We start from the raw sequence: 27,556 nt of genomic DNA on the forward strand, positions 1-27,556 counted from the left end.
ATCATGACACATCATTAACGGGTAGCTCATGCCTAAACTTTTGAACTTAATATTTGGTTGTGGGGGAGGGGGCACATGTCAAGTCAAACAAAGAATGTATTCCCAAAGCAGCATTTGCAAAGGTTAATCTCGGTATAGACTGCAAAGGGGAAAGTGCAGTGTCCAGTAATCGATCCAAGACCTGCTTCAAGAGTTTTTCCCCCCTGGTTAATAAAACACCGAAAGAGATTATTTTTTAAACTTAAATTTGCTGAAATGGGGATTTACTGATGTATGAAAACGAATTCCCCAAATTTGAGAATCTTCAGTAAATCGATTTGACATTTGAAAATAAAGATCTCTTGCTTCTGCCTGCATCTTTGGCACAAAAGATGAAGGATACCTGGCTATTTGGCAGTCTGCGGAGTTGGCGGGGGTGGGGGTGGGGGTGGGGGGCGGGTATTTACATAATCCTCAAACCAAATGTGGCCTTACAGCTCAGGAATCCTCTGAACACTCAAGGCCGTTGTGGCCTAGGCAGTTAAGTGGCTTTCCCAGGAACCCAGGTATCCTATCTCACCTGCCGTTGCCCGGCCCCCCCCCCCATCCCCCAACTCCCGACCTAACCCTCTTTTTCTCCTACGCCAAGCTCAAGCACCACCAGCTAGAGTGAAGGTCAAAGCTAACAAACTGCTATCTGGTCCGCCAGCTCTGAGGGTTCTCTCCTATCCCAGGGAGTTGTTAAATGTTGTTTATGAAAGGGCATTTCTGAACATTTTATTCCAAGGACACAGGCAAGCCAAAAGATGATTTGGGTGGGTAGAGGTGAGGGAAAGAACACGTACAGGATAAAAAGCGCAGTTTCTTGGAGACTTGTCAGGAACTGAGAGTGGCGAGAGCGGGGGTGTAATTAAAAGCAAAGTCTAGACTGGAAAAGGCGCTGTACAGCACACAAGCAATGGAGGAGAAAAGTGGGCTCAACTGTTCTAAACCGCTTCAAAATGAATCCTGGCGGAGCCCTGCAGGGAGGCTCAGGCCACGGGTGGATGGATACTCAGCGGCTCCCAGGAGGTGTAGAGAATGAGGGAAGCGCCAAGCTGGAACCGTACAACCAGCACTCTCCGCCGCTTTGCTTGCACTTCTTGATGGTCCACGTACTCCCGGGCTGTCCCCAGATCGTCCCCTCACCCTCTCCGAGCTCTCCGACTCCTCCCCCACCGCCTCAGCTCTCCCACCTAGCCCGCTAGGGGTCCCCGGTCCCGCTCCGCGCTCTGCCAGCTCCCAGCGCGCAGCCCCTAGTGGTGGGTCTTGCGAGGCCGGCCTCCGCGCGCCTCCTTCCTTCCCTCTCCCTCCCTCCTCGCCGTGCTCCCCAGCCCTGCGCGATCCAGCTTGGGGAGGCGGGGAAGCTGCCCGAGCGCGACCGCAGCGGCAGCCACCCTGCAAGCCGCCAGCCGGAGGCACGGTCCCTAGGCCCTAGAGCCCGGGAAAGCCCCCGGGGAATCAGCACTGCTGGAGAGAGCTGCGAGGCCCGCCCCTGCCCGGCGCGGAGGGCGCGGAGGTGAGTCTGTTGGGGAGAGCGCCAGGCGCGGTGGCAGCTGCAGAGTTGGGGGTCAAGATGCGGTCGGTGCCAAGCGCTGCATGCCTCTTTCCCAGGATTCTGCGGCGTCCGCTCTGAGCTTCTGGGGTTCCTGATCGCCTGGTACCTTGAGGCAGGGAGTAGGGAGGGAGTCTGTTCCACGGATTCCGACCCCTACTTCCCCGAGCTCCCAGAAAGTCCTGGGGTTGGTTGGGCCCAGGAGAAAGGAGGCCAGGGGGAACACTGTCCCAGGTAGGATGTGGCCCAAGGGAACGAAGGGAAAGGACGGACAGGTTACCTTAGTCTGCCTGATACTCTTCTATCCACTTTAGGTTCATGCAGCGTATTTCACTGAAGATCCGGCAGCGCTGCTTTGCGAACGTGTATGTCTTTCTAGTAGTCATTTTGTTTATTACCCAATGATGTGACCGTGGTGTGTTTAGGCCATTATGTTAGAAAGTAATTGGCCTCTTCTTTGAGTGTCCTAAATTATCTAAGCCCTGTATTCAGCCACAGTCAAAACTTGTTGAAAATTATGGCCTAAAAATCTTGCTCTTAAAATAGAGCAGAGAGATAAAGAGAATTTTTGTCGAGAGATTTCCAATTATTATCTTCCTTACTGCCTTAGAGAAGGATTGGTGTCAGTTTTTGCTCCTCAGGCAGTGCATTTTTTAGTTGGAAAGACTTGTTCCAGGTCATGGTTAATTATCACTCATCACCTTGAAAGTGGGAGAAGTAGAATTTCAACTCCTGCCCCACCCCCACCCTCTTGACTCTGATTGGATTCTAGTCCTGCTAACAACCCCCGCTTGAGAACCTTTTTAGTTCTCTGCAAAACCACATCCCCGCCACACCCACAACACTTTTTTCACCTATATTATTTCTTCATCGTGTTGATCTCCATTTATTTTTTTCTTTCTCTAAGTCTCTTATTTTTCAGTCTGCAGCTGTCTCTGTTTCTCTTAAGAAGAAAAATACCCATCCTAGAGATTTTGCAGGATATTTAGAAACATAATTTGAAAGGCTACAGTTTCTTTGTCTTAGCTAGTCAGACTTGAGGGGAGGGGGGCAGTGTGAGGGGGTAGGGGATGGAGAGGTGTTGAGGGAGTGAGACAATATCAGTAATGATAAATTGAGCAAATTGTGCAGAAAGGAAATGAAAGGCTATATATCCAGGTCACTTTTTATTATCTAGTGACAAGGAAAACAGACTTATAGTGAGTGAGCATAATTATATTTTAATACTGCAGTTTCAGTGAAGAACATATTCAGGGCATCAGGGAGATGCATTTATTCTGTGTTCAGCCAGGAACCATGACATTGACTTAACTATGACATTGATTTATCATCCCCTTTGGGCCTGTGGGCTTGCTGTCTTCATCAGCAAAATGAGGGATCTTATCTGGAGACCTATTACATCTCTTTTGTCCATGACATTTTTGGATGCATTTGACAAGGAAGAATATTTATCTTATTCTTATGTACTGTCTTTTTCTTATGTATTCTTATGTGTCAGAAACTGTGGAGGGAGTGATGGGCAAGACAAACATGGTTCTACCCTCAGGGAGCTGATTTTCCAGTCAGGAAAATAGTAATGAAGGAGTTGGTGATGGACAGGGAGGCCTGGCTGCTGCAGTTCATGGGGTCCCAAAGAGTCAGACACGACTGAGCGACTGAACTGAACTGAACTGAACTGAAAGAATAATTACATAAGAAAGGAAAATTAACAGGGGCTCAAAACAAAACAAACTTGAGTGAATCATTTTACTGAAGAGACATGATAGGCCTGTTCACAGGATGAGAAAGTGATTGGTCCTTTCTACGTCAAGAAAAGGAGTCTGTGACTGGAACACAGGGAGGAACAGTCATACAGGATGATATTGAAGAGTTATACTGGGGCTAGCTAGTCCATTCAGAGCCTTCAGGTCAGGTTCATGTAGGTCAGAAAGGTGTGTGAGTGAGGGCTGAGTTGTGTCCAACTCTTTGTGGCCCCATGGACTATAGCCGGCCAGGCTCCTCTGTCCATGGAATTTTCCAGGCAAGAATAGTGGAATAGATTGCCATTTTCTTCTCCAGGGGATCTTCCTGACCCAGGGATTGAACCCATGTCTCCTGAATTGGCAGGCAGATTCTTTACCACTACCACCGCCACCTGGGAAACCCGTAGCTCAGAAAGGTGACTGTAGTTCAAAATGAAACACGAGGCCGTTGATTTTTAAGGAGGTGAAAGACATCATCTGATCTGCATTTTAAGACAATCTTAGCTGCTACCTGGGGAATGGTTTGGAAAGAAGCGAAGAAATAAATAGAGAGACCCACTAGAAAATGTCTGCAGAGTTCAGGTGAAAGATGAGAGAGACTTGGATTAAGCTGGTGTCATTGGAGAGAGATTTTTAAGAAATATTTTGGAAAACAGAAGTTGGTGTTGGGTTTTATATTAAGGGTGAGGGAAAGCAAGGACTTGAAGTTCACTTCTAGATTTCTGGCTTGACCAAATGATGGGTATGTGTGCTTAGTTGCTCAGTTTTGTCTGACTCTTTGCAACCCCATGGACTGTAACCTGCCAGGCTCCTCTGTCTATGGGATTTTCCAGGCAAGAATACTAGAGTGGGTAGCCGTTCCCTTCTCTAGGGGATTTTCCTGACCCAGGGATCGAACCCACGTATCCTGCTTTGCAGGAGGATTCTTTACCACCTCAGCTACCAGGGAAGCCCAAATGGTGGGTAATGATATCATTTACTGAGAGGAGAAAATTTGGATGAATGTGAATAGATCTGAGTAGAAAAAGCTGTTTCATTTTGAACCTGTTAAGTTTGAGATGTCTCTGAGGAGATCATAACAAAAGCTGCTGGGAAGGAGAAAAGGGATGGTGTCCAGGCCAGAAATGGACAGATGTCCTTTAATAGGTGATATTGATAATGGTGAATTTAAGGTGAGCTGAGTTTTCAGATTTTTCTGTAGCAGCTTTCACCAACTTGAATACAGATAACAGTGAAACTGGATAGCTGGGTTCTTCCACAACTAGAGATTTGCCAAGAGGATGTGATGGAAAGGAACTATAACAGAATACCACTGCCTGGGTAGCTTAAACCACAGACATTTATTTCTCACAGTTCTGGAGGCTGGCAAGTCCCAGATCAAGACACCGGAAGATTCAGTCTGGTAGGGGCCCACTTCCTGGTTCATAGACTTCTCTCTGTGACCTCATGGTGGATGGGAAAAGAGAGCTCTCTGGGCTCTATTTTATCCAGTTGATAAGGGTTCCACCCTTGTGACCTAATCCCCTCCCAAAGGCTGTGCATACTAACACCCTCCCATTGGGAGTTAGGATTTCAACATATAGTTTGGGTAGGGTAATAAACATTTAGTGTGTAACAAGAGTCCATCTTTTTAAGTGAGTAATGATAAATACACACTGTGAAATCTAGGATGGATAAAGAAACCAGTAGAGTGAGAATATAGTAAACAGATCAAATTTCTCCTGCTATCTGGAATTATCAGTGTGAGGATTTGACTAAATTATTGGAAGGCCAAGAGATAGTGCTTGGAGATATCTGAGGTGAGGTGAAGGCAAAGATTCGTTGCCTTAGATGAAGGAAATGAGGCCATGAGACTGAATGGTTCATCCATTTGAATGATGAAGTGGTCGGCATGACAACTGCTGGGGCAGAGAGGAAGACTGTGTTAGAATTGGGGGCCAAAGTCACTAGTAATAATGAATAAGCCAGAAATCAGTAGATAATAGCAGTGAGCATAGGGAGAGGATGTTTAACTTTGCCATGAGCTTCAAAGGAGCTTGGGGTTTGCAGGACAGAAGAAGAAAGGTTCAGTATAGCCTGCAAAGTAAAAAAATACACCAACCTCATTGCCTGGCCCCAGAGAATTACTTTTTCTTGGTAACACATCCAAATCAGCAGGCTTTGAAAGTCATTAAGATCTCTGAGAACAACAGTCCTTTCAGAGTTATTATCATCCAACAATTAATGTTCTAGATGTTTGTGAAACAAATGTGGTTCTGTTTTATAAAAGTAATATAGCACAATAGCTGCCATTCAGCCAGACGAATGTCAAGGAAACTTCACAAAATTGAAAATCTTAGGAGGTGATGTATCTGAGTGTAATAGAATTCTCTTAGCTTGATAGTATACTTCAGGTGGAAGCAGTGACAAATTTCTTCTTCTTGGGCTCTAAAATCACTGGATGGTGACTGCAGCCAGAAATTAGAAGACAGTTGCTTCTTGGAAGGAAAGCTATGACAAATCTAGACAGTGTATTAAAAAGCAAAGATATCATCTTGCCAACAAAGGTCTGTATAGTCAAGGATATGGTTTTTCCAGTACTCATGTATCGATGTGAGAGTTGGACCATAAAGAAGGCCGAGCACCAAAGAATTGATGCTCTTGAACTGTGGTGCTGGAGAAGACTCTTGAGAGTCCCTTGGACAACAGGAGATCAAACCAGTCAATCCCAAAGGAAATCAACCCTGAATACTCACTGTAATGACTGATGCTGAAGCTCCAATACTTCGGCTATATGAACAACTGACTCCCTGGAAAAGAGCCTGATGCTGGGAAAGACTGAAGGCAGAAGGAGAAGAGGACAACAGAGGATGAGATGGTTGGATGGCATCACCGATTCAATGGACATGAAACTTGGGCAACCTCTAGGACGTGGTGAGGGGCAGGGAAGCCTGGTGCAGTCCATGGGGTCGCAAAGAGTTGGACAAGACTTGGCAACTAAACAACAACAACATACTTCAGGGATTAAATGCATACATCAAGTCAAAGGTCCACACAGGAAAACTGTGACCTTGAAATTTCAAGGAACCTGTGTACTACTTAAATCATACTGTTAAATAAAGCTCACAAATTTGAAGTGTCATAGTGTTAAATATAAGCTAGCAATTCTCGCAAAGAGTCGGACAAGACTGAGCGACTGAACTGAACTGAACTGATTAGTCTTAGAAACTAAGAGTTTTGCCAAGAGAACGCACTGGTCATAGCAAACACCCTCTTCCAACAACACAAGAGAACACTCTACACATGGACATCACCAGATGGTCAACACAGAAATCAGATTGATTATATTCTTTGCATCCAAAGATGGAGAAGCTCTATACAGTTAGCAAAAAGAAGACCGGGAGCTGACTGTGGCTCAGATCATGAACTCCTTATTGCCAAATTCAGACTTAAATTGAAGAAAGTGGGGAAAACCACTAAACCATTCAGGTATGACCTAAATCAAATCCCTTATGAGTATACAGTGGAAGTGAGAAATAGATTTAAGGGACTAGATCTAATAGATAGAGTGCCTGATGAACTATGGACGGAGGTTCATGGCTTTGTACAGGAGACAGGGATCAAGACCATCCCCATGGAAAAGAAATACAAAAAAGCAAAATGGCTCTCTGAGGAGGCCTTACAAATAGCTGTGAAAAGAAGAGAAGCAAAAAGCAAAGGAGAAAAGGAAAGATATAAGCATCTGAATGCAGAGTTCCAAAGAATAGCAAGGAGAGATAAGAAAGCCTACCTCAGTGATCAATGCAAAGAAATAGAGGAAAACAACAGAATAGGAAAGACTAGAGATCTTTTCAAGAAAATTAGAGATAGCAAGGGAACATTTCAGGCAAAGATGGGCTCGATAAAGGACAGAAATGGTATGGACCTAACAGAAGCAGAAGATATTAAGAAGAGGTGGCAAGAATACACAGAAGAACTGTATAAAAAAGATCTTCACAGCCAAGATAATCACGATGGTGTGATCACTCACCTAGAGCCAGACATCCTGGAATGGGAAGTCAAGTGGGCCTTAGGAAGCATCACTATGAACAAAGCTAGTAGTTCGTGGAGGTGATGGAATTCCAGTGGAGCTATTTCAAATCCTGAAAGATGATGCTGTGGAAGTGCTGCACTCAGTATGCCAGCAAATTTGGAAAACTCAGCAGTGGCCACAGGACTGGAAAAGGTCAATATTCATTCCAATCCCAAATAAAGGCAATGCCAAAGAATGCTCAAACTACCGCACAATTGCACTCATCTCACACACTAGTAAAGTAATGCTCAAAATTCTCCAAGCCAGGCTTCAGCAATATGTGAACCGTGAACTTCCAGATGTTCAAGCTGATTTTAGAAAAGGCAGAGGAACCAGAGACCAAATTGCCAACATCCACTGGATCCTGGAAAAAGCAAGAGAGTTCCAGAAAAACATCTATTTCTGCTTTATTGACTATGCCAAAGCCTTTGACTGTGTGGATCACAAAAAACTGGAAAATTCTGAAAGGGATGGGAATACCAGACCACCTAACCTGCCTCTTGAGAAACCTGTATGCAGGTCAGGAAGCAACAGTTAGAACTGGACATAGAACTACAGACTGGTTCCAAATAGGAAAAGGAGTACATCAAGGCTGTATATTGTCACCCTGCTTATTTAACTTCTATGCAGAGTACATCATGAGAAACGCTGGGCTGGAAGAAACACAAGCTGGAATCAAGACTGCCAGGAGAAATATCAATAACCTCAGAAATGCAGATGACACCACCCTTATAGCAGAAAGTGAAGAGGAACTAAAAAGCCTCTTGATGAAAGTGAAAGTGGAGAGTGGAAAAGTTGGCTTAAAGCTCAACATTCAGAAAACAAAGATCATGGCATCCGGTCCCATCACTTCATGGGAAATAGATGGGGAAACAGTGGAAACAGTGTCAGACTTTATTTTTGGGGGCTCCAAAATCACTGCCAATGGTGATTGCAGCCATGAAATTAAAAGACACTTATTCCTTGGAAGTAAAGTTATGACCAACCTAGATAGCATATTCAAAAGTAGAGACATTACTTGCCAACAAAGGTCTGTCTAGTCAAGGCTATGGTTTTCTAGTGGTTATGTATGGATATGTGAGTTGGACTATGAAGATAGCTGAGCGCCAAAGAATTGATGCTTTTGAACTGTGATGTTGGAGACAACTCTTGAGAGTCCCTTGGACTGCAAGGAGACCCAGTGAGTCCATTCTAAAGGAGATCAATCCTGGGTGTTCTTTGGAAGGAATGATGCTAAAGCTGAAACTCCAATACTTTGGCCTCCTCATGCGAAGAGTTGCCTCATTGGAAAAGACTCTGATGCTGGGAGGGATTGGGGGACGACAGAGGATGAGATGGCTGGATGACATCATTGATTCGATGGACGTGAGTTTGAGTGAACTCTGGGAGTTGGTGATGGACAGGGAGGCCTGGCGTGCTGCAATTCATGGGGTCGTAAAGAATCAGACATGACTGAGCGACTGAACTGAACTGAACTGAGTCTTAGAAACTAAAGAATTTTTGATTGAAAAGGACTGCACAGAGTCAAGTACAACTTTTTTAACAAATGAAACTGAAATTCATAATAACAAGATGATTTCAGAAGCCTAGGCATATTCTTTCTCCTTGATACCACATAAACAAAACTTTCTATAAATGCCATAGTTTTCTCATTTATTTAGTCTGTATCACCTGTTAAAATCAAAAGAAAAGGTAGAGAAACTCTAGGGCCATTCTAGTCCAAGTCTGGGCCATGAAACTCTAGGGCCACGTGTATCACCTGGGGGCTTGGGAGAAAGGCAGGCTCTCAAGCATCCTCCGGACCTAGAGAATCAGAATGTGGATTGTAGCAAGATCCTCAAGTGATCCTACCCACATTAAAGCTTGATAATCGGTCCACCTGGAAACCCTTTTCTGCTCAGGTCAGTGGAACCTATGATGCCTGAAGAATTGAGGAGAGAAGCCCCTAGTCAGACAGAAGAGACACTCTTACTGGAACACTCTGAAATTTGAATGTTATGAAATAACAGGAACAAAGTATGCTGTGTGGTGGGATGACACATTTTAAGGAATGGCACTATCCTTTCCAAAAAATGAAGAGAGGAAATTGCAAAATAGTGAGTGGACCTTCTGAGACAGCTCAGAGCCCACAAGGGAAAGGGCTGCATTCTCCAGTTTCCAGCATCCAGGGGCCGCTATTAGTCTCTTGCTAGGGTTACTTTTCATTATTACAAAAAACAATGTGGAAAGAAATGTAACTGAGCATCAAAAAGCCATATCTGTTATCTCCAAATACCCAAATGAGTATGTGGTTGAATCCTGCCTCTTTTAGTATAGTTGTTGTCAATCTTCGCTGCGAATTAAAGCACCTAAGGATATCATTTAAAATCCTGATGAGAAAATCTCTTAAAAAATTCAGGCTGAACCTTAGATTAATTAAATAAAAATCTGGGGTTCAGGGGTGGTGGTGACTGGGTATTACTATGTGGTAAAGCTCCTCAGGTCACTGGAGGGTGAAGCTGGAGTTGAGAACCACAGCTTTAGAAGGTTGTTCTCCATTGTGGAAAGAGGCAGCTCTGAGACTGAGATTTTGCCTCTCCACTTAAGCCAAATAATAGATACCTCTACTATACCCATAGTACCGAGCAGAATCAGCAAAAGACAGGCCACAATCTGCTGTGTGAAAGCCAGTGGGATGTTTAGGAAGAAGGATTGCAGGAAGAAGGATTTTTTTTTAAAGAAGCATATACTAGTTTAAAAAACAAAAGAGGCCTATGCTCTCAGCAAGTTTTTATTAAAATTTGAGTAATAACAGTTATCGCTGGTGGGAATGTTCTAAAACTGGATTGTTGTGATGGTTACATAACTAAATATACTGAAAATTATTAATTTATACATTTTAAATGGGTAGATTTCATGGGTAAATTACACCTCCATAAGGCTTTTTTTTAGTTGCTATATATGCTTCAATATTTATAATTTCATCATATGGTTTAGAAGACCAAGAAGCTAGTACTTGTTTGGTGTCACTGAAGTGTTAATACCTAGCTGAATGCCTGGGGGGTCAGGCTCAATAAGACACTGGATGGGGGAATGGTTGGGGATGGATGGTATCCTTATGACCTTTGGCTGTGGACAGATTTCTAAATTGATTCAAAAATAAATAAATTGATGTCAATCATCAGAGATCCCTACAGTTCACAGCACCCAGTGGGCACTGGTGCCTTTTCTAATCTGTTTATGGTATGGCATTGAAAGGGGAAACATGTTTGTGTAGAGGCTAGAGTGCTAGATCTTTCATAGAAGATTATTTATTTGTAAGTTGCTACAACACAGGAAAACTTGCATTTGCTAGCCAGTAAAGATAGGTGTGAACTCTGGGAGTTGGTGATGGACAGGGAGGCCTGGCGTGCTGCAATTCATGGGGTCGCAAAGAGTCGGACATGACTGAGCGACTGAACTGAACTGAACTGAACTGAAAGACAGGTGTGGGCTTCTCTGGTGGCTCAGTCAGTAAAGAATCTGCCTGTAATTCAGGAGACCCAGGTTTAATCTGAGTCAGAAAGATCCCCTGGAGAAGGAAATGGCAACCCACTCCACTATTCTTGCCTGGAAAAGCCCATGAACAGAGGAGCTTGGCGGGCTACAGCCCATGGGGTCACAAGAGTTGGAAACGACTCAGTGACTAAACCACCACCACCAAACATAGGTGTCCTTATCTCAAAGTATAATCTGCAACATGTTATAAAATGGGGAGATTATATCAGCCATGATATAACCTGCTATTCCCAGCTTCATTTGGGAGTATGACATACCCCCTTGTCATTCAGTTTGCATTGCTATGAGAGTCCAGGTATGCACAAGACCCCTGACTGTGCTTGATGTAACAGGCTTTCTTATAAGGTGGATGGAAGGATGTGTATAGCATCTTCTGTGGCCTAAACATAGAGGAAAAGTGGGTGAGTGGAGAGGTCTTAGAAGGATGTTGTTACTTTAATTTATTGAAGAAGATCCTAAAATATTTTTATCAACTGAAGTTGTCAGGCAATATACTTTAAAAATTGAATTTCTAGACTAACCTAAATTTAACCAGAAAGCTTTTTTGCTTAAAATCTTCCTACCATGAATTAGATTGCTTTCTTTCCCTAGGAATTTCAACATAAGCATATAAAGTTTTGTTTTGGTGATTTAGGACCTAGAAATATCATAAAATCATACCCATATAAAGGTATATATTAAATACATACTGAGCCTAGGAAATATTTTGGGAGTTACTTGTAATTTTGCATATCTCATTAAAATTCAGGTTATTTGAAAAGTCTAGAAGGCTTGGAGTTAGCATTATTTTGCTGTAATGCTATTATATTTCTTTTCTGAAAATTCTTCAGTTGGTTCTAGAAAATATGAACACAAAAAGACACTCAGATCCAAGTATGAAATATTAATGAATCATTTGTAATTACCATAGTTTATAAACAGAATTTCAAAGAATAAATCTGCATAGTTTTAATAAAATTACTGTTTCATAATTTTGAGAGAATGATTTTTAAATGAGGATGCATATAAATTATCCAAGAGTTTCAGCTGAAAGAATTTAATAATCTGACTTAAGTGGATTTAAATATTCAAATGGTGAACAGTGGTTGGACTGCATTACATTAGGGCAGTTATTCTCAAACTTTAATGTGCATCAGAACCCCCTGAGGACTTTTTATAACAGATTGCTGGGCTCCACCCCCAGGGTTTCTGATTTAGGAGGTCTGGGATAGTGCCTAAAAATTCACATTTCTGACCAGTTCCCAGTACTGCTGATACTGCTGGTTCAGGGACCATACTTGGACAACTGCTGTGTTAAGAAATCACATTCTGATTTTTCAAGCAGAATTGCAGCTTTGCTTCTGGGCTTGTCTAAAGGACTTACAAATTTCTTCCAAAAAATGAAAGCCTAAAAAAAGAAAGACCCCACATCTTCCCTCAAAGAAATTCTTTATTGTTATAAACAGGTGAAAGTGAAAGTGAAAATCGCTCAGTCGTGTCTGACTCTTTTCGACCCCATGGACTATACAGTCCATGGAATTCTCCAGGCCAGAAGACTGGAGTGGGTAACCTTTCCCTTCTCCAGGTGATCTTCCCAACCCAGGGATCAAAGCCAGGTCTCCCACATTGTAGGTGGATTCTTTACCAGCTGAACCACAAGGGAAGCCCATAAACAGTTGGGTTTTATGTTTATTTAAATACTGAGAGACTTCAGAGGTTATCTTTTTGCAACCCAAAGATCATGATAGTAAAATCTCTAGTTACATAAAATTAGATAGGGATATTTGATATATCATCTGAGGATTAAGCAGACATCTCCAGCAGCCGGGAACTTGTCCATGGTGCTTACCCCCTCTCCCAAGAAAGGTTTTCTCTCCAAAAGGCTTAAGGAGCACTTTTATATGAGTTTCCAGTAAAATAAAAAGGAGGGGAGAGGATCTATATAGGACTGCCAACTCAAACAACTTTTATCACTGTCCTTTTGTAAAAAACAAACATTTTGACCCCTAAAGTTAGTTCAGATATACTCTCAGAGGAAAGGACAATTTGGCAAATTGAATAATTTTATGAAAAACTCCCTACTGTATCCATATACTTTTTAATTGCTGTTGACCAGTGATAGCTTCATATTTGGGAGCCAGTGCCCCAGTACTTTGAAAGTAAGGTCACAGAAAGCCAAATTTAATTTTGGGTCCTTGAGGTTTTAAGCTAGAATGAACCTGTAGTGTACCTCCCTTGAAACATTCTGTGTAAATTTGAGATTATTTTGCAAGTACAATTCATATATATAGAATGATTTGAGGTAAGGAGACACCATATGATACTTTTCTCTCCCTGATTTTCTAGAATAACTATGCTCTGATCATACTATCTAATTCTTAATTATATGCTGATATGAATTTGTTCTTCTTTCTCTTGCTTTTTAATTCAATTATATCTTGTCTTTTCTTAAATGGAATGTAAACTTAAGTGTAAGTGCTGTGCTTCTCTTTATATCTTCTGTGCAAAGTACACAGTGGCCTGAATAAATTCATGCTGGACCACAGAAAAACAGATCTCCCTTTAGATTATAGTTGCATCACTCCTTATCAGTGGAAATGTACAATGTAAGGTATTTATGACTCTTACTTTGTAAATAGGTAAACCTTTTTCAGCTGTTGACGTTATTCACTTCTTATAACCCCATTAAAAAAATATTTGTTTATTTCACTGCACAGGATCTTAGTTGTGGCATGTAGGATCTAGTTCTCTGACCAGGGATCGAATGCAGGGCCCCTGCATTGGAAGCTGAGTCTGAGCCACTGGACCAAGGAAAGTCCCTTATAACCCCCTTTTTTTATGGACATCACAATTGTAAACTTCAGCTCAGCTGTTAACTAAGTGATCCAAAATGATGGCTTACAGAATTGAAAGGAGATTCATGAGATTTTTACTCCAGTGTCTCAGCACCCATAGTTTGTGGAGAGGAGGTGCTTTTTAGGTCTGTGTACAGGTGAGTTCCACAGGACCCACACATATTTCTTGGCTCTTTTTTCCTTCCTTCTAGAAGCAGGATATACCTTCACGGTATTTGCAGTGCCCCCACAGAAAATGGGTTGCTACCTGGGGGTTCTTCAAGAATTACCCAGCAATCAATCATGGTTTTTTTTTCATAGTATTAATAAAGTTATGTCTTTGGTTGGTTTTGATCTAAAATTTGGATTTACTGATGATTGATTAATAGCTATAAATCCAAACTATATAGCTTTGCCATTGCTGTTCAGTTAGTTCTAAGTCATGTCCAACTCTTTGCAACCCCATGGACTACAGCACACCAGGTCTCCCTGTCCCTCACTATCTCCCAGAGTTTGCCCATTTTATAGCTTTGGGTTTACCTAAAACTATCTGAGCTATGATTCATACTTTATTTAGAGTTAGTATTTCTTTTGGAGAATAAAACTAATGGGTGATTTTGGTGATCTTGATAGCTTTAAGATATCCCATACAATGTTTGCACTGCAGTGTTAGAATTAGCAAAGGTCAAAAGACTTATATGTGAAGCTGAGTTGTGTTAACTACAAAGTGCACTGTCTTTGATAAATTGCCAAAGTTCTCTAAGCCTCTGTTTCCTCATCTTTAAGATGGGCATAGTATGTACTTCACAGCCACCTGAGAATTAAATAAGGTAATATATGTGAAAATATTGCAAACTACGAAATAGTATGTGCCATTATCATATGCTTTCAGCAGTATACAAATAATCCATCTCTCAAATCCATTAAAAGTTGTTTTTTTTTCCTCATGAATGCTTTTACATTACTTAAAACCTTGATGAGAAGAGCTCACTTATTAGACCAACTTCTATTTATAGGCACAGTCATACTATTAAAGGGTTCAGTTAAAACTTGCCATTAGAAATACAATATGAATAAGGCCCGGACATGTTAGGACAGAGTCATCTATTAATATGTATAAGATACATGGTATTATGAGGTACCCAGAGATGACATTATTAGGCCCTAATGTATTTTTACTTGTTCACATTCTGATTTACAGAAGGGGTTTGAACTTACTTTGTAAAATAAGCAGATCAGCGATACTATTTTTATTTTTGCTTTCATTTGAAAAGGTCTTGATCATCATGATTCTTGGATTTAAAGATTTTGCAATTCTTACATTTTGGGGGATGCTACAATCTCTACTCAGAAGAACTTGAGACTGGGATATAGGAAACTTGGTTTCCTGTGTGAGAATCTAGTAACTCTCTTTATCCTTAGATAATATATATGACTAGGGGTAAGTCAGTCAGTTCACCTTGAATTGTTTAATGAAATGAGCATTGATTTAATTACTTCTGGTTTCTTTAACTGCTCCTGATTCTCTAAATACCAGGAATATCTCTTGGAGAATGATGACAGTTTTGTACCACCTTAGTGCCTCTGACACCCCCTTCACCCCCACTTTTCAGGGTGTGTGGAATCACCCCAAGGGAAAGCAAATAATTATTACCCCTTATAACTTGAAAAGTGTGAAATGAAACATGTAATAGACTAAAAAACAGTGAGTTTTCCCCTTTCCCAGGACCCAAGTTAGACACTGAGATGACTAGGTAATGCTAAGGAGCAATGACATGGCTGAAGAAGGAGAATATACTAATATGAACACCACCATCTCTCTTCCACCTTGCCACTACCCCCATATCTTTCTTTAATTCCTTACAGGCACCCAAATGATACATACCTTGCTAGATTGCCTGGGTTCTAATCCTGGTTTCTCTAGTTCCTCTTTTGTGACCTTGTATGAGTTATTTTCTGCATGTATCAGTTTTTTCGTCTGCAAAATTGGCATGACAATACTAGTACCTATCTCATAGGGTAGTTGTGAGGATGCAGTCAGTTAATCTGTAAAGCACAGAGCTGGCACACAGTGTATGCTATATGAGTATCAGGTAATATTATTATCTTTCTAAAGATTAATTCACTGATATATTTGGAGTCATTGAACATGTTCCATTTCTAAGATAAAAAGTTGAATTTTCCTGGCTCCAGTAATTTCAAATTCCAGTTACTAAAAACCAGAAAAACATGTTTTTTAAAAACATTCCACCTGTTCCTGTAAAATCCATTAAGTTCTCTGAAGAGATCCACATCTGCTGTTACTATAAAAGAAATTGAACATTGCAGATAAAATGGAAGAGTGTTTTTCATTCAGACCTAACAGTGACACTGATTCATGGCCATCTCAACAGTATTCTTGATTTTTTTTCATTTATTTATTTTTTTTAATAGTATTCTTGAGCAAGTTACTACAAATATAAACTTTGCAGGTGTTAGTCACTAAGAAAAGAATTTGACAGATTTTTTTCCAGAAAAAAGTAACTTCATTATATTCAAGGCAACCAATGCAAAAAAAGGGAAGAAAAAGATTTCATAAGTATTGTGTAATTTAAGACCATAAACACATTACTAACCCCCTTTATACAGGAAAACTTTCTCGATGATAAGTTAATGAGACATAAGGTGGATGATAGTCTATAGTGTTTAATTAATTCTTTATTATATTTTGATGGCTACTTTTCTGAAAACAGTAAGCCCCAGATTTCATTTTTTTTAGTAGCTGATTTAGCTTAGTCTTATTTAATAATAAAGTTCTTACTAGTTACTTACTAGCTACTGAGGTAGTCCCAAATGACTCTAGACAGTTTGGGGTTATAAATGGTTCTTTGGGTTTTACTATTGTTTGTCTGTCTTCTCTTGTCACAGTCCTTCTTTACCTCTAGTGGTATTTCTGACTTTGCTGCCTCCGGTCTGCTGAGAAACTGAATTTTCACACTGGTTGCAGCTGTATTTTTTTTCAAGTTCTCCCTTGCTGAAAACTTCACTGTCTTTCCTTTTGTGCTCTAGAGCGTTGCTGTTCAAAGAGGGGCCCCACAGACCAGCAACATTGGCATCACCGTGTTAGAAATGCAGAATCTTGGGCCTCACTCCAGACTTACTGAATCAGAATCTGCCTTTTAACAAGATTCTCAGATGATTCAAATGCACATTAAAATTGGAGAAGCTCCAATTTAGCACATCAACTTTGTGACAGTTCATTTTTCTATTTCGAGATCCATTTCTGGCTTACAAATTGTGTCTTGTGGTGTTTGATGTTATATAGCTTGCCAGATTGTTTTACCTCTAGAAACAGGGATGTTGTTATAACATCTAAAAGTGTGTTCATGTTTGGTAATAAGTAATTGATGAGTGCTTTATTTTCTCTCCCCTAGGATATCCCTGGTGATCTTGGAAGAGTCCATATCATGGAATCGATCTCCATGATGGGAAGCCCCAAGAGTCTTAGTGAAAATTTTTTGCCTAATGGGATAAATGGTATCAAAGATGCAAGGAAGGTCACTGTGGGTGTAATCGGAAGTGGGGATTTTGCCAAATCCCTGACCATTCGACTTATTAGATGTGGCTATCATGTGGTAATAGGAAGCAGAAATCCTAAATTTGCTTCTGAATTTTTTCCTCATGTAGTAGATGTCACTCATCACGAAGATGCTCTAATAAAAACAAATATAATATTTGTTGCTATACATAGAGAACATTATACCTCCCTGTGGGACCTGAGACATCTGCTTGTGGGTAAAATCCTGATTGATGTGAGCAATAATATGAGGGTAAACCAATACCCAGAATCCAATGCAGAATATTTGGCTTCACTATTCCCAGACTCCTTGATTGTGAAAGGATTTAATGTTATCTCAGCTTGGGCACTTCAGTTAGGACCTAAGGATGCCAGCCGGCAGGTATGTATTTTTACATTTGATTTTTATTTAGCTGGTATTTTATACTTAAATAGGTAGACAAATATATACCTAAAAAATGAATTCTAATGCTCTCCCATGATTATCATTTTGAAAACTATGTATGAGCTCCTGAAGATTCGTGTCCTGACCTTGTAAGGACATATTTCTATCCTCAAAATGATGTAAAAATCTGAGAAAATAACTTGAACTTTCTTATCATAATCAGCTAATTGAAGAAAAAGACAAGATTCGTAGATGAATAATGGGCCATCTCCTTACTTCCTCAAAAATTAAAACAATCTCAAACATGTCTTTTTTCTTTGCCTTTCTTCCTCCCACCCTTTCTTCCTTCCTCCTCCTTTGCAAACAAAAAGACGTAAACAGTGTTTGCCTATTTGGTAAACAGTGTTCCATCTCTGCTTTTATAAGTAAACACATAGAGTAGTACACCTTAAAAATCTTTCAAAAGTGTAGTTATGCATTATATTGGAGCAAGACGATAAAATACTTTTATTATTTTTGCCCATAAAGACAGTGGATTAGATGTCTTAGAAAATAAATTCAAGTATTTACAGCACTGTATGCTGCATATCATGCTTCCCTGGTGGCTCAGCAGTAAAGAATCTGCCTGAAATGCGCAGGAGACACCAAAGACATGGTTTCGATCCCTGGGTGGGAAAGATCCCCTGGAGGATGGCATGGCAACCCACTCCAGTATTCTTGTGTGGAGAATCCCCGTGGACAGAGGAGCCTGGCGGGCTACAGTCCATGGGGCCACAAAGAGTCAGACATGACTGAGTAACTGAAGCACAGCACAGCACAGCACGCTGCATGTGAGAGTCACGATTAACTACTCATTTTCAGGTGTTTAATTTGGAAGACCTAGTCAAAGAACATATACTTTCCTAGAGACTGCTCTGAAGCCTTTTTTTCTTTTGCATATCCACCAAGGTTTACTATAGATCAAATCAAGTAAATGAGAGATAAACCTGAATTTAATCCTTTGCCCATATTAGTGATAATTTTAATATTCAACAAAATAAATTATGGAACAAGAGATTGTTCAATGTGAAATACAGAAAGAGTTTCATCTGTATCTTGTGCCTTTACATATGTTTGATTTATTCTTTTAGGTAAATTATAAAGTTTTATAATTTTTTCCCTAATGAATTAAATAAAAAAGTTTAATTGACCATTGTCACACCTGTAATAAACTGAGAATGCCTTTCCTCATTTCTTTCATATATATTTCTCTACCTTCACTGTTCCATTTTAGAAGTTCTAACAGTATAGACTTTTTCATTTATATGGCTAATGTTAGATAAAATTAATAATCCTAAGAAGTCTACATTATTTCCATTATATAACTAGGTTTAGCAGGCAAGAATTTCAGTGTGGTCTGAGCATGTATATAAACATCTTCAGGGATATATTTAGGAATTTGTTTTCCCTGACCATCACTCAGAGATTTTATAGCAAACTTTTTTCTAATACTAATCCAGGTTCTAACACTACTCCAGCATGAACTTGGTGTTCAACAAATATTTGTTGACTTCTCAACTGTATTACAATATATGAGTATTTGGTAGCTTGAAAGTCCACCCCCACCCCTACTGATCTCAATCACATCAAATGGCAGTTACTTTTACTATTTAAATTAACTAAGCCTAATAATGCCATTTCCCCCCACCAAATATATTATCCTCATTTAAAGATGAAAGAATTTCATAATTCTGACCAATAAAGTAATATACCTGAGATTATCCATGGTGTTGGTGAATTGGTTTCTAAGCCAGAAGGTAAATTTTATAAATAGTATAGCATCATGACATAATTTAGAAGTTTTCATTGCAAATTCAACCATCTCATGCTCGTTCACCATACTCATCTTTTCCCTTACTGAATAGCCATAAAGTGTATTGCTTGCAATCACTCTGGCAGAATCACTGCAGTCCTAGAACTAAGCTGTCCACCAAAGCCTGAAGAACCAGCTCCAGCCCATCTGCAGGAGTATGGGAGCTGGATGGGGGAGGGGCATGGCCAGCAGCTTGAATTCCACCTAGGCTACTGAAGAGAAGACCTTACTTACTTTATCTGTTCAGAAGCATGTGGTTTAGAAATTTTTCCTCCTGCCTCCCTTCCCCTGAGGTCTTGGTCCCAGGTTCATTCTAGATTTTTCTGCATTTTCATTTCATGTCGTCGAAGCTAGCAAGGACTTTGTTGTTTTTTTACAATACTATCTTAACCTATAAATAAAAGATTAATAAATTAACAAATGCTTTATCACCTTAGTTTTTTGTATCACTCAAAGTCATCATATGTGATGCTCCATGGATTAAATGGAGCATGTGATTGTTACCATTTTTATAAGCAACAATGGTAATGATGAGTCTTCTGGTTTTTTCCCACAGGTTTATATATGCAGCAATAATATTCAAGCTCGACAACAGGTTATTGAACTTGCCCGTCAATTGAATTTCATTCCTGTTGACTTGGGATCATTATCATCAGCCAGGGAGATTGAAAATTTACCCCTGCGACTGTTTACTCTCTGGAGAGGGCCAGTGGTGGTAGCCATAAGCCTGGCCACATTTTTCTTTCTTTATTCTTTTGTCAGAGATGTGATTCATCCCTATGCTAGAAACCAGCAGAGTGACTTTTACAAGATTCCAATTGAGATTGTGAATAAGACCTTGCCCATAGTTGCCATTACTTTGCTGTCCCTGGTCTACCTGGCAGGTCTTCTGGCAGCTGCTTATCAGCTTTACTATGGCACCAAGTATAGGAGATTTCCACCGTGGTTGGAGACCTGGTTACAGTGTAGAAAACAGCTTGGATTATTAAGCTTTTTCTTCGCTTCGGTCCATGTTGCCTACAGCCTCTGCTTACCAATGAGAAGATCGGAGAGATACTTGTTTCTCAACATGGCTTATCAGCAGGTATGGAGCATGTTTGATATTTATCTGATGCTTGATTAGTATAATTTATAAAAACTAAGATTTAATATAGTGTAAAACTTTACATACTTTGTAATAGAAATGTTGGTATATTTAAGGAAGGGAAAGAATTATTCTTTAAACAAGGTTTTTGCATAGAATTATATGGCTAATTCAGAATAATTCATAGTTAAAGCTTCTATCATCCCTTTCTCTGCAGAATAAAAGCAGAGAAGTGAAGGGAAGAGTTGAGTTTTATTTTCCTTTTTTGTTGCAACTGCAGTGATTACTTTCAGCATCAGTTAATTCTTTTATAATTGGCCATGTTCCATGAAATAATAAGGCAGCTTTTAGTAAACACATACAATAAAATTAAGCCTAGTGAAAATATAAAAAAGAATAGCAAGTCAGGATTGCTGGGTTTTGTTATCAAAAAGCAAGAAAGGTACTGGTTCCTCACGTGAAGCTTTTCTAGCACTTAACTCATAAAGAAAATCTCAGAGAGAGCCTCGTAGAATTGGCTTGATGATGGCATAGACTATGATTTTCCTCAACAATTTCCATTCAGTAAATATCAGGGGTTTCACTGAAGCTCTTTGATGTAGCATTTTTCAGTGAAAGTTGAGCACAATATACCAAACACATATATAAGAGCTTTTGCATTTTATAAGGAAACAAGGCATTATGGTCCAAGTATGTAGCATCCAGTAATTACATTTGTTTCAACAATAAAACCTAAAATAATTTGAAAAAAAATTACTAGATTGATGTTCTTTAAGCCATTTTCTCTAAAAACCACTTCACTTAAATGAATGGTAAGGCTTTGATATCTACTCTACCAGCTTCCTCACCTCCTTCAAGTCTTCAATTTGTTGACAAAAATAATAAACAATCAATAATCAAATTTGAAGAGAGTTTTATCCACACCAAGCTGAAGACTATAACCTGGGAAACAACCTCTCAGTAACTCTGAGGGGACTGCTCTGAAGAGGCAGGGAAGGAGCCAGAATGTATATGAATTTTTTGCTAGGAAATAAGTGTGGTCAAACATACATCCTTGGTAAAGGATTACTGCTGATCACAAAGAACAGATATTTCAAGTTAATAATTTCAGTGTTTTTCTATATATTGGAAGATGCAGGAATCTGGGGTCATTGAAATTCTCCCAGAGGTATGCATCTTAACTATCTAGGGGCCAATATTTCATAGCCCAGAAAGCCTCATCCTTCTGTTTTCCTCCTGAATTCTCCTCATGGCCCATTGTGAACTGGGGCCCAAAGGGCCGATTAAACCCTTTATAAAACTTGATGGTGGGCAGCATTCTTTTTTTTAATGGTAAAGCTGATGTACAATGTATATTTGTACATAAGACAGGCTGTTCTTAGTTATAAAGTTCAAACCAAATCATATATGAGCCAGAATGACTTTCCCATACCTCAGAATGTGAAAATTTTTTCCATCAAGTCCTTATCTCCTCAGCGAGGCCCTCACTGGACACTGTTTTACATTCTGCCACCTGCTTCTGACTCAACCCTGGTACTCCCAGCCTCTCCTACTTCCCCTGCTGTACCTTCTCTTTGTTCAATAGTATTTTCCACCTTCTAACACACTCTGTGTTCTTTATTTACTGTTCTCTGCCTTCTCTCATCAGAATGTAAGTTCACAAGAGGAGTCGTCTTTGCCCATTTTGATATATGCCTAATGCCTGGAACTGTGTCTGACACATTGTAGACACTCAAAAAACATACTCATGGAATGAAAGGGTGAACTGGGAGGGCAGGTATTAATAGAGAGATACAGGTTGTAGGCTCCAGGTTTACTGGGGTATGCTGTTATTCTGTATTGTTGTATAGATGCCAAATGAGATAATAAGAACCTTTTTTTCCACAGAGGAGCTCTGTGGCTTCTTTCAGAATGTGGGTATTGATTGCTTCAGTGACTAGTGGCTAAGAAATAGCTTTTCTCTCTTTTCTTTAAACTTCAGGTATGGTTACCTGGTATGGTTCAGGTATGGTTACCTGTACTAAACTTCAGTTTGGTTACCTGGAAGTGGACAAAAAGTAAAGCTGGTATTAAGTTAGAACCTGTTTTCCTTGAATAGATCAAAGCTTCAACCCAAGGAATCCAAATCTTGATTTATACTCTAATTATATTGTTTGCATGTAAACAGACAATTCTAAAAGTAGTTCCTATGCAGAATCTGACATATTCAGAGTTAAAGTCTGGGTTGATTATATGTGCATTATCAATGTAAGGGGAAGACATTTGGGAAAGTACTGAATGAGGCAACTAGACAGTTGAAAAGTATACTAATGAGGTCATTCAAGTAGATAAATATTTGTGCTCCGTAAGGCTTTATCCTCAGGGCAATTTCAACTTCCTGGGGAAAAGAAGGTAAGAAGAAAGAAGTAAATCAACATATAAATATTCTGTGAGAAAGGAAGGAACAAAGTTTAGAAATCCCCTGCTTGGATTCTAAGTTGAACTAAGGCCAGAATATTCAACCAAGTTGAAATCAACTTTTAAAAGTACTGGAAAACTACCTGCCACTACTTCTTTAGTCTCCCTCTGGAACCAACCAACAGTATTTCAGTGTTGGGACTCCAGAGTCCATGTCAGCACGATGTATTACAAATGTGTCAACTACCCTTATCACATATGGGTAAGGAAGGAGAGGACCTTAGTCCTCTTTCTGTTTAACTCTCTCTTCTCTTTCCCACACACCTGGAACAAATACCATCCAGTAATAGGTTCTCCATAACAGTTCATTAAATTGAATTAGTGCAACCTAAATATGTCTGTATATGACATATTCTTAGGCCAAGAGTGAACTCTGTGCTGAATCAGTTAATGTTCTACCAAACAAAGGAAATTCACATTTGCTTTCTTGTTAGGTTCATGCAAATATTGAAAACTCTTGGAACGAGGAAGAAGTCTGGAGAATTGAAATGTATATTTCCTTTGGCATAATGAGCCTTGGCTTACTTTCCCTCCTGGCAGTCACCTCTATCCCTTCAGTGAGCAACACTTTAAACTGGAGGGAATTCAGTTTCATTCAGGTACATGGTGTTTGTTTGGTGAGGGGATGGGTGGTACAGAATTTTAACTACAATTAAGTACAATTAAATTTTAAATATGTTCCTTATGAAAGAATGCCTCTGGGACTGCTGTTTATGCAAGTAGCTCGTGGAATATATGCTGCTAGAGGCCAGGTTAGGACCATTCTGGTTTAGTTAGTAAAAGACCAGTACAGGACTTTACTGGAAGGTTTTGATAGCACTGCCTACTATGTTATAGATACACGTTATTTTAAAAAGGAATAGAAAGTGGGAGGCGAGTCAGCTCAGATCAAATTTAATACTAAAGGCAATGTATTATTGGCCAACTCAATGGAGACTTATTTTACATTCTGAGTCATCTTAATCTGTCTAGAAAAGTTTCATTAGTTGTAATTCAAGTGGAGAGAAGCTCAGTCTGAATATTTTAAAGGAAATGTGTATATACACACAAACACAAGCAGTAACAAAACTAGGTTAATGGATTATGAGAAGCAACCAGCCTTATGAATCTTGTTAGTATATGTATTTGGTACATCAGTTGTATACATATGTGTATGAGGGATTTCAAAATAACATTTGTTGTATGATAAGTTAAACATTCACTTTCTCTAGTAATAGCTATTTAATGAATTTGCATATTTTTAAAATACATAATTCAAATTTAGACCCTACCTAAATTATCATAAAACCAGTATTGGTTGTTTCCAAATGGTTTATAGCACAATATGCAGATGAGTGGCATCTGGTGGTACACTAACTTTTGGTTGTTTTGGGGTTTTGTTTTTTGCCTATTTGCTTGTGTTTTGTTTTATTTTTAAGTGGTCTAAAAACCTCATTCAGAATAAGGACCTATCCCTCATCTAAATTAATTTTTCCTTTTTGAGGGAAATAAAATGTGAATATTTTCCCAACTGCTAGTTTAATCCCACCTGAAAAGAAATAGAAGGCACTCTGATAAAAGGTGCTAGACAGGTGCAAAGTATCATGATAAATTTAGATGAGTAATTGCAAGCAGAACAATTTTCTGCTAGAGAGTTAATCCTTCTCCAGTGAAGTTATAGACATTACATTATTATGCTGATAGAGTGCTACATTTTGTGTAACATAGACCATTTCTCAAATAAGCAGTTAAGCATAATAAAGGGAATCCAAAATGCTGAACTTCTCAATTTTTAAACTGTAAACTTTTTAACAAAATACTCTTATAATCTCATTCAATATGGTCAGTAAAACCATTTGAAATTCTTTTTATGTTACACATTAATACTACAAGATTTTTCATATTTATCTTCAACTATATGTATGTATACCTATGAGAATGTTCTTTAGCATTTAATTATATGCATGTATATATATGCATACATATATTACATATATAATATATTTACTATATTATATATAGTATATATATACACTCACATACATTTTAAAAAATATACACAACTGGTAGAAATGTGGAGAACCTTTAAAAGAAGTTTTCCAGTTTTTATCAGTATCTTTAAGGAAAAGCCAGATGTTTTGACCAGTAATCCCACTATTAGAAATCAGTTCTAAGGAACTAAACCAAAATATAAAAAAGGGCTTAAAGTGACATTATATAATAGTTGAAGAAGGTAAGAAAACAGTAAATGATCAACAAAAAGGAATGGTTAGGTAAATTATAGCACATCCATTCAGTAGAATACATTTTAAATTAAACTCATGTTTTCATGTTTAATGACATGAGGAAAAGTTCTAGATGTGATAAATAATCAGAATATTAGAATATATGTAATTTGGTCTTATTTGTGTAAAACAAAGTGTGCATATAAATGTGTACGAAATATATGAAAATGTTAAAATTGTTTAATTCAGTAGATAACAAAGAGTAACAATAATTTAAGATAAAGTTGTTTTCTCAAAATATAAACACAGTATATCTGGATGGATTGATTTATGAGCTTGAATAATTTTGCTTCTTATTCTGTTTCTCTTTCTTCTTCCCCTGTCCCAAGTCTACCCTTGGATATGTCGCTCTGCTCATAAGTACTTTCCATGTTTTGATTTATGGATGGAAACGAGCTTTTGAAGAAGAGTACTACAGGTTTTATACACCACCAAACTTTGTTCTTGCTCTTGTTTTGCCCTCAATTGTAATTCTGGGTAAGATTGTTTTACTCCTTCCATGTATAAGCCAAAAGCTAAAGAGAATTAAAAAGGGCTGGGAAAAGAGCCAATTTCTAGAAGAAGGTATTGGAGGAGCAGTTCCTCATATCTCACCAGAGAGGGTTACAGTAATGTGATGATAAATGGTGCTCCCTGCTGCTATATGAAGTTCTCCTCATGCCATTATTTTTATGACTTCTTTTATCTTCACTTGCAAGTGCACTGTCAAACTGCTGTGGGCTTAAACCTGTTCAATGGGATCTCAACTGAATTAATGGTAGAATTTTCTTCCAATTTGTTTTCCCTAATGTCACATTTTGCTAATATGAATTTTTGTAGTCAATTTATGTTGAAACATAGGTATGTTTTGTTTTATATAATTGTAATGCTATTGTTACTTTAATAAACTTTATTCCATAATCAGGCAGAAATATTTGTAGTTAATAGTATAGATACAACATAATGTTAAAAAAAAAAAACTGTGCAAACCAGCAGAACTTCAAGTTTTAATATAATGTGATGGATATTTTTTCCTGGAGCTTAAATAAGATTCTAATTATTATTCAGCTTAAGAAATAAAAATGCATAACATACATTATTTTTAAGAAAGGACACATTAGGTTAGCATCTAGGTAAAGGTATATGTTAACATCCCTATATGTCTTTCATAAGATAGGGTTTGAACCAATGTGATTTGTGAACAAACACAAAGAGACAAATTGAACTTGAAATTATATTTAAAACGCATTGTAGACGTGAAATACATACTGATAATGTATACCTCATGAAAAGTTTTATTCTTTATCTTGTTGCAGAGCAGTTTTATTTGCATATTAATATACTGACCAGGGAGAAGACAGCTTAATATATGGCCTCCAAAACTGACTTTTCTAATATAATACCAATCCTGGGAATCTTATAATTATTTCTAGTTAGAGGGAAAGCGTTACGTTTACCTACAAGTAGTTGTTTTCAGCTTGTTTTTGCTGTTGCACCTTAGCCAGTCATATTCTGAATGATATAGGATTTTCCTGACATTCATTAAGGGATTATAACATGCCAGGCACTGTTCTAAGCACTTTACTTATATTTTTCTGTACAGTACTTACAACAGCCCCTTGACAGAGGTGGTTATTATCCTCATTTTACATATAAGGATACTGGATGGAGGATAGAAAAGTTAAGTAATTTGTTCAAGGTCATTCCAGAGCTAGTATTCAAATCCAGGCAGTCATATTTCAGAGGCCATGGGTTTAGCCACTAGGCTGTATGGCCCCTGCCCCATTCCCATGCATTCCAATCTAGATGCTTCCTCTTTGGTGTAAAGGCACTGACATTCTTTACAGTGTGTCGTGTGTGTCAAAAGATATGTGAAGATATAATTGTAAATTTATCCTTGCTTGGGGATATAATTCACACTTACCCTAGGAAAGAATCTTGCCTGGGACAGGACCCTAGAGATCAGTGGCAGTCCATACACCTCTTTATGCAGCAAGGGACTCCAGTAGAGACAGGACTGTAGTAGTAGTTAACAGCAGAGGTCCTACAGAGTCTTAAAAAGTCCCTGTAGATTTGGTCATCTCTTTCTCTCTTCTTGAGACGTCCTCCTGCCCACTCAGCCATTCATTAGGGAGCAGTTTGCATCTATGAAGGATATTTAGATGAGTGGGTTAATTATGAATCTACTCTAGAGATATGCTGCTGCTGCTGCTAAGTCACTTCAGTCGTGTCTGACTCTGTGCGACCCCACAGACAGCAGCCC

General features: G+C 39.0%; 1 protein-coding gene across 1 annotated transcript; it reads left to right on the forward strand.

Moving 5' to 3' along the window:
* Positions 1–1,256: 1,256 nt before the first annotated feature.
* STEAP2 (STEAP2 metalloreductase) lies at positions 1,257–26,214 on the forward strand. Its single transcript, XM_040259783.1, has 5 exons — positions 1,257–1,537; positions 17,130–17,654; positions 20,066–20,593; positions 23,485–23,649; positions 25,644–26,214. Exons 2-5 carry the CDS (start codon positions 17,163–17,165, stop codon positions 25,929–25,931), a joined length of 1,473 nt encoding a protein of 490 aa, XP_040115717.1. The 5' UTR covers positions 1,257–1,537; positions 17,130–17,162; the 3' UTR covers positions 25,932–26,214.
* The last annotated feature ends 1,342 nt before the right edge of the window (positions 26,215–27,556 follow it).

Source organism: Oryx dammah, unplaced genomic scaffold (genome assembly GCF_014754425.2).
Source record: "Oryx dammah isolate SB20612 unplaced genomic scaffold, SCBI_Odam_1.1 HiC_scaffold_18, whole genome shotgun sequence".
Taxonomy (NCBI): Eukaryota; Metazoa; Chordata; class Mammalia; order Artiodactyla; family Bovidae; genus Oryx; species Oryx dammah.

Bases quoted from the DNA above. Each gene is read 5' to 3' on its own strand.
- STEAP2 (XM_040259783.1), top strand. From the start codon at position 17,163: ATGGAATCGATCTCCATGATGGGAAGCCCCAAGAGTCTTAGTGAAAAT. The intron at 20,594-23,484 runs GTATGGAGCATG...CTTTCTTGTTAG, and splicing joins TCAACATGGCTTATCAGCAG to GTTCATGCAAATATTGAAAA. The intron at 23,650-25,643 runs GTACATGGTGTT...CCCTGTCCCAAG, and splicing joins GGGAATTCAGTTTCATTCAG to TCTACCCTTGGATATGTCGC.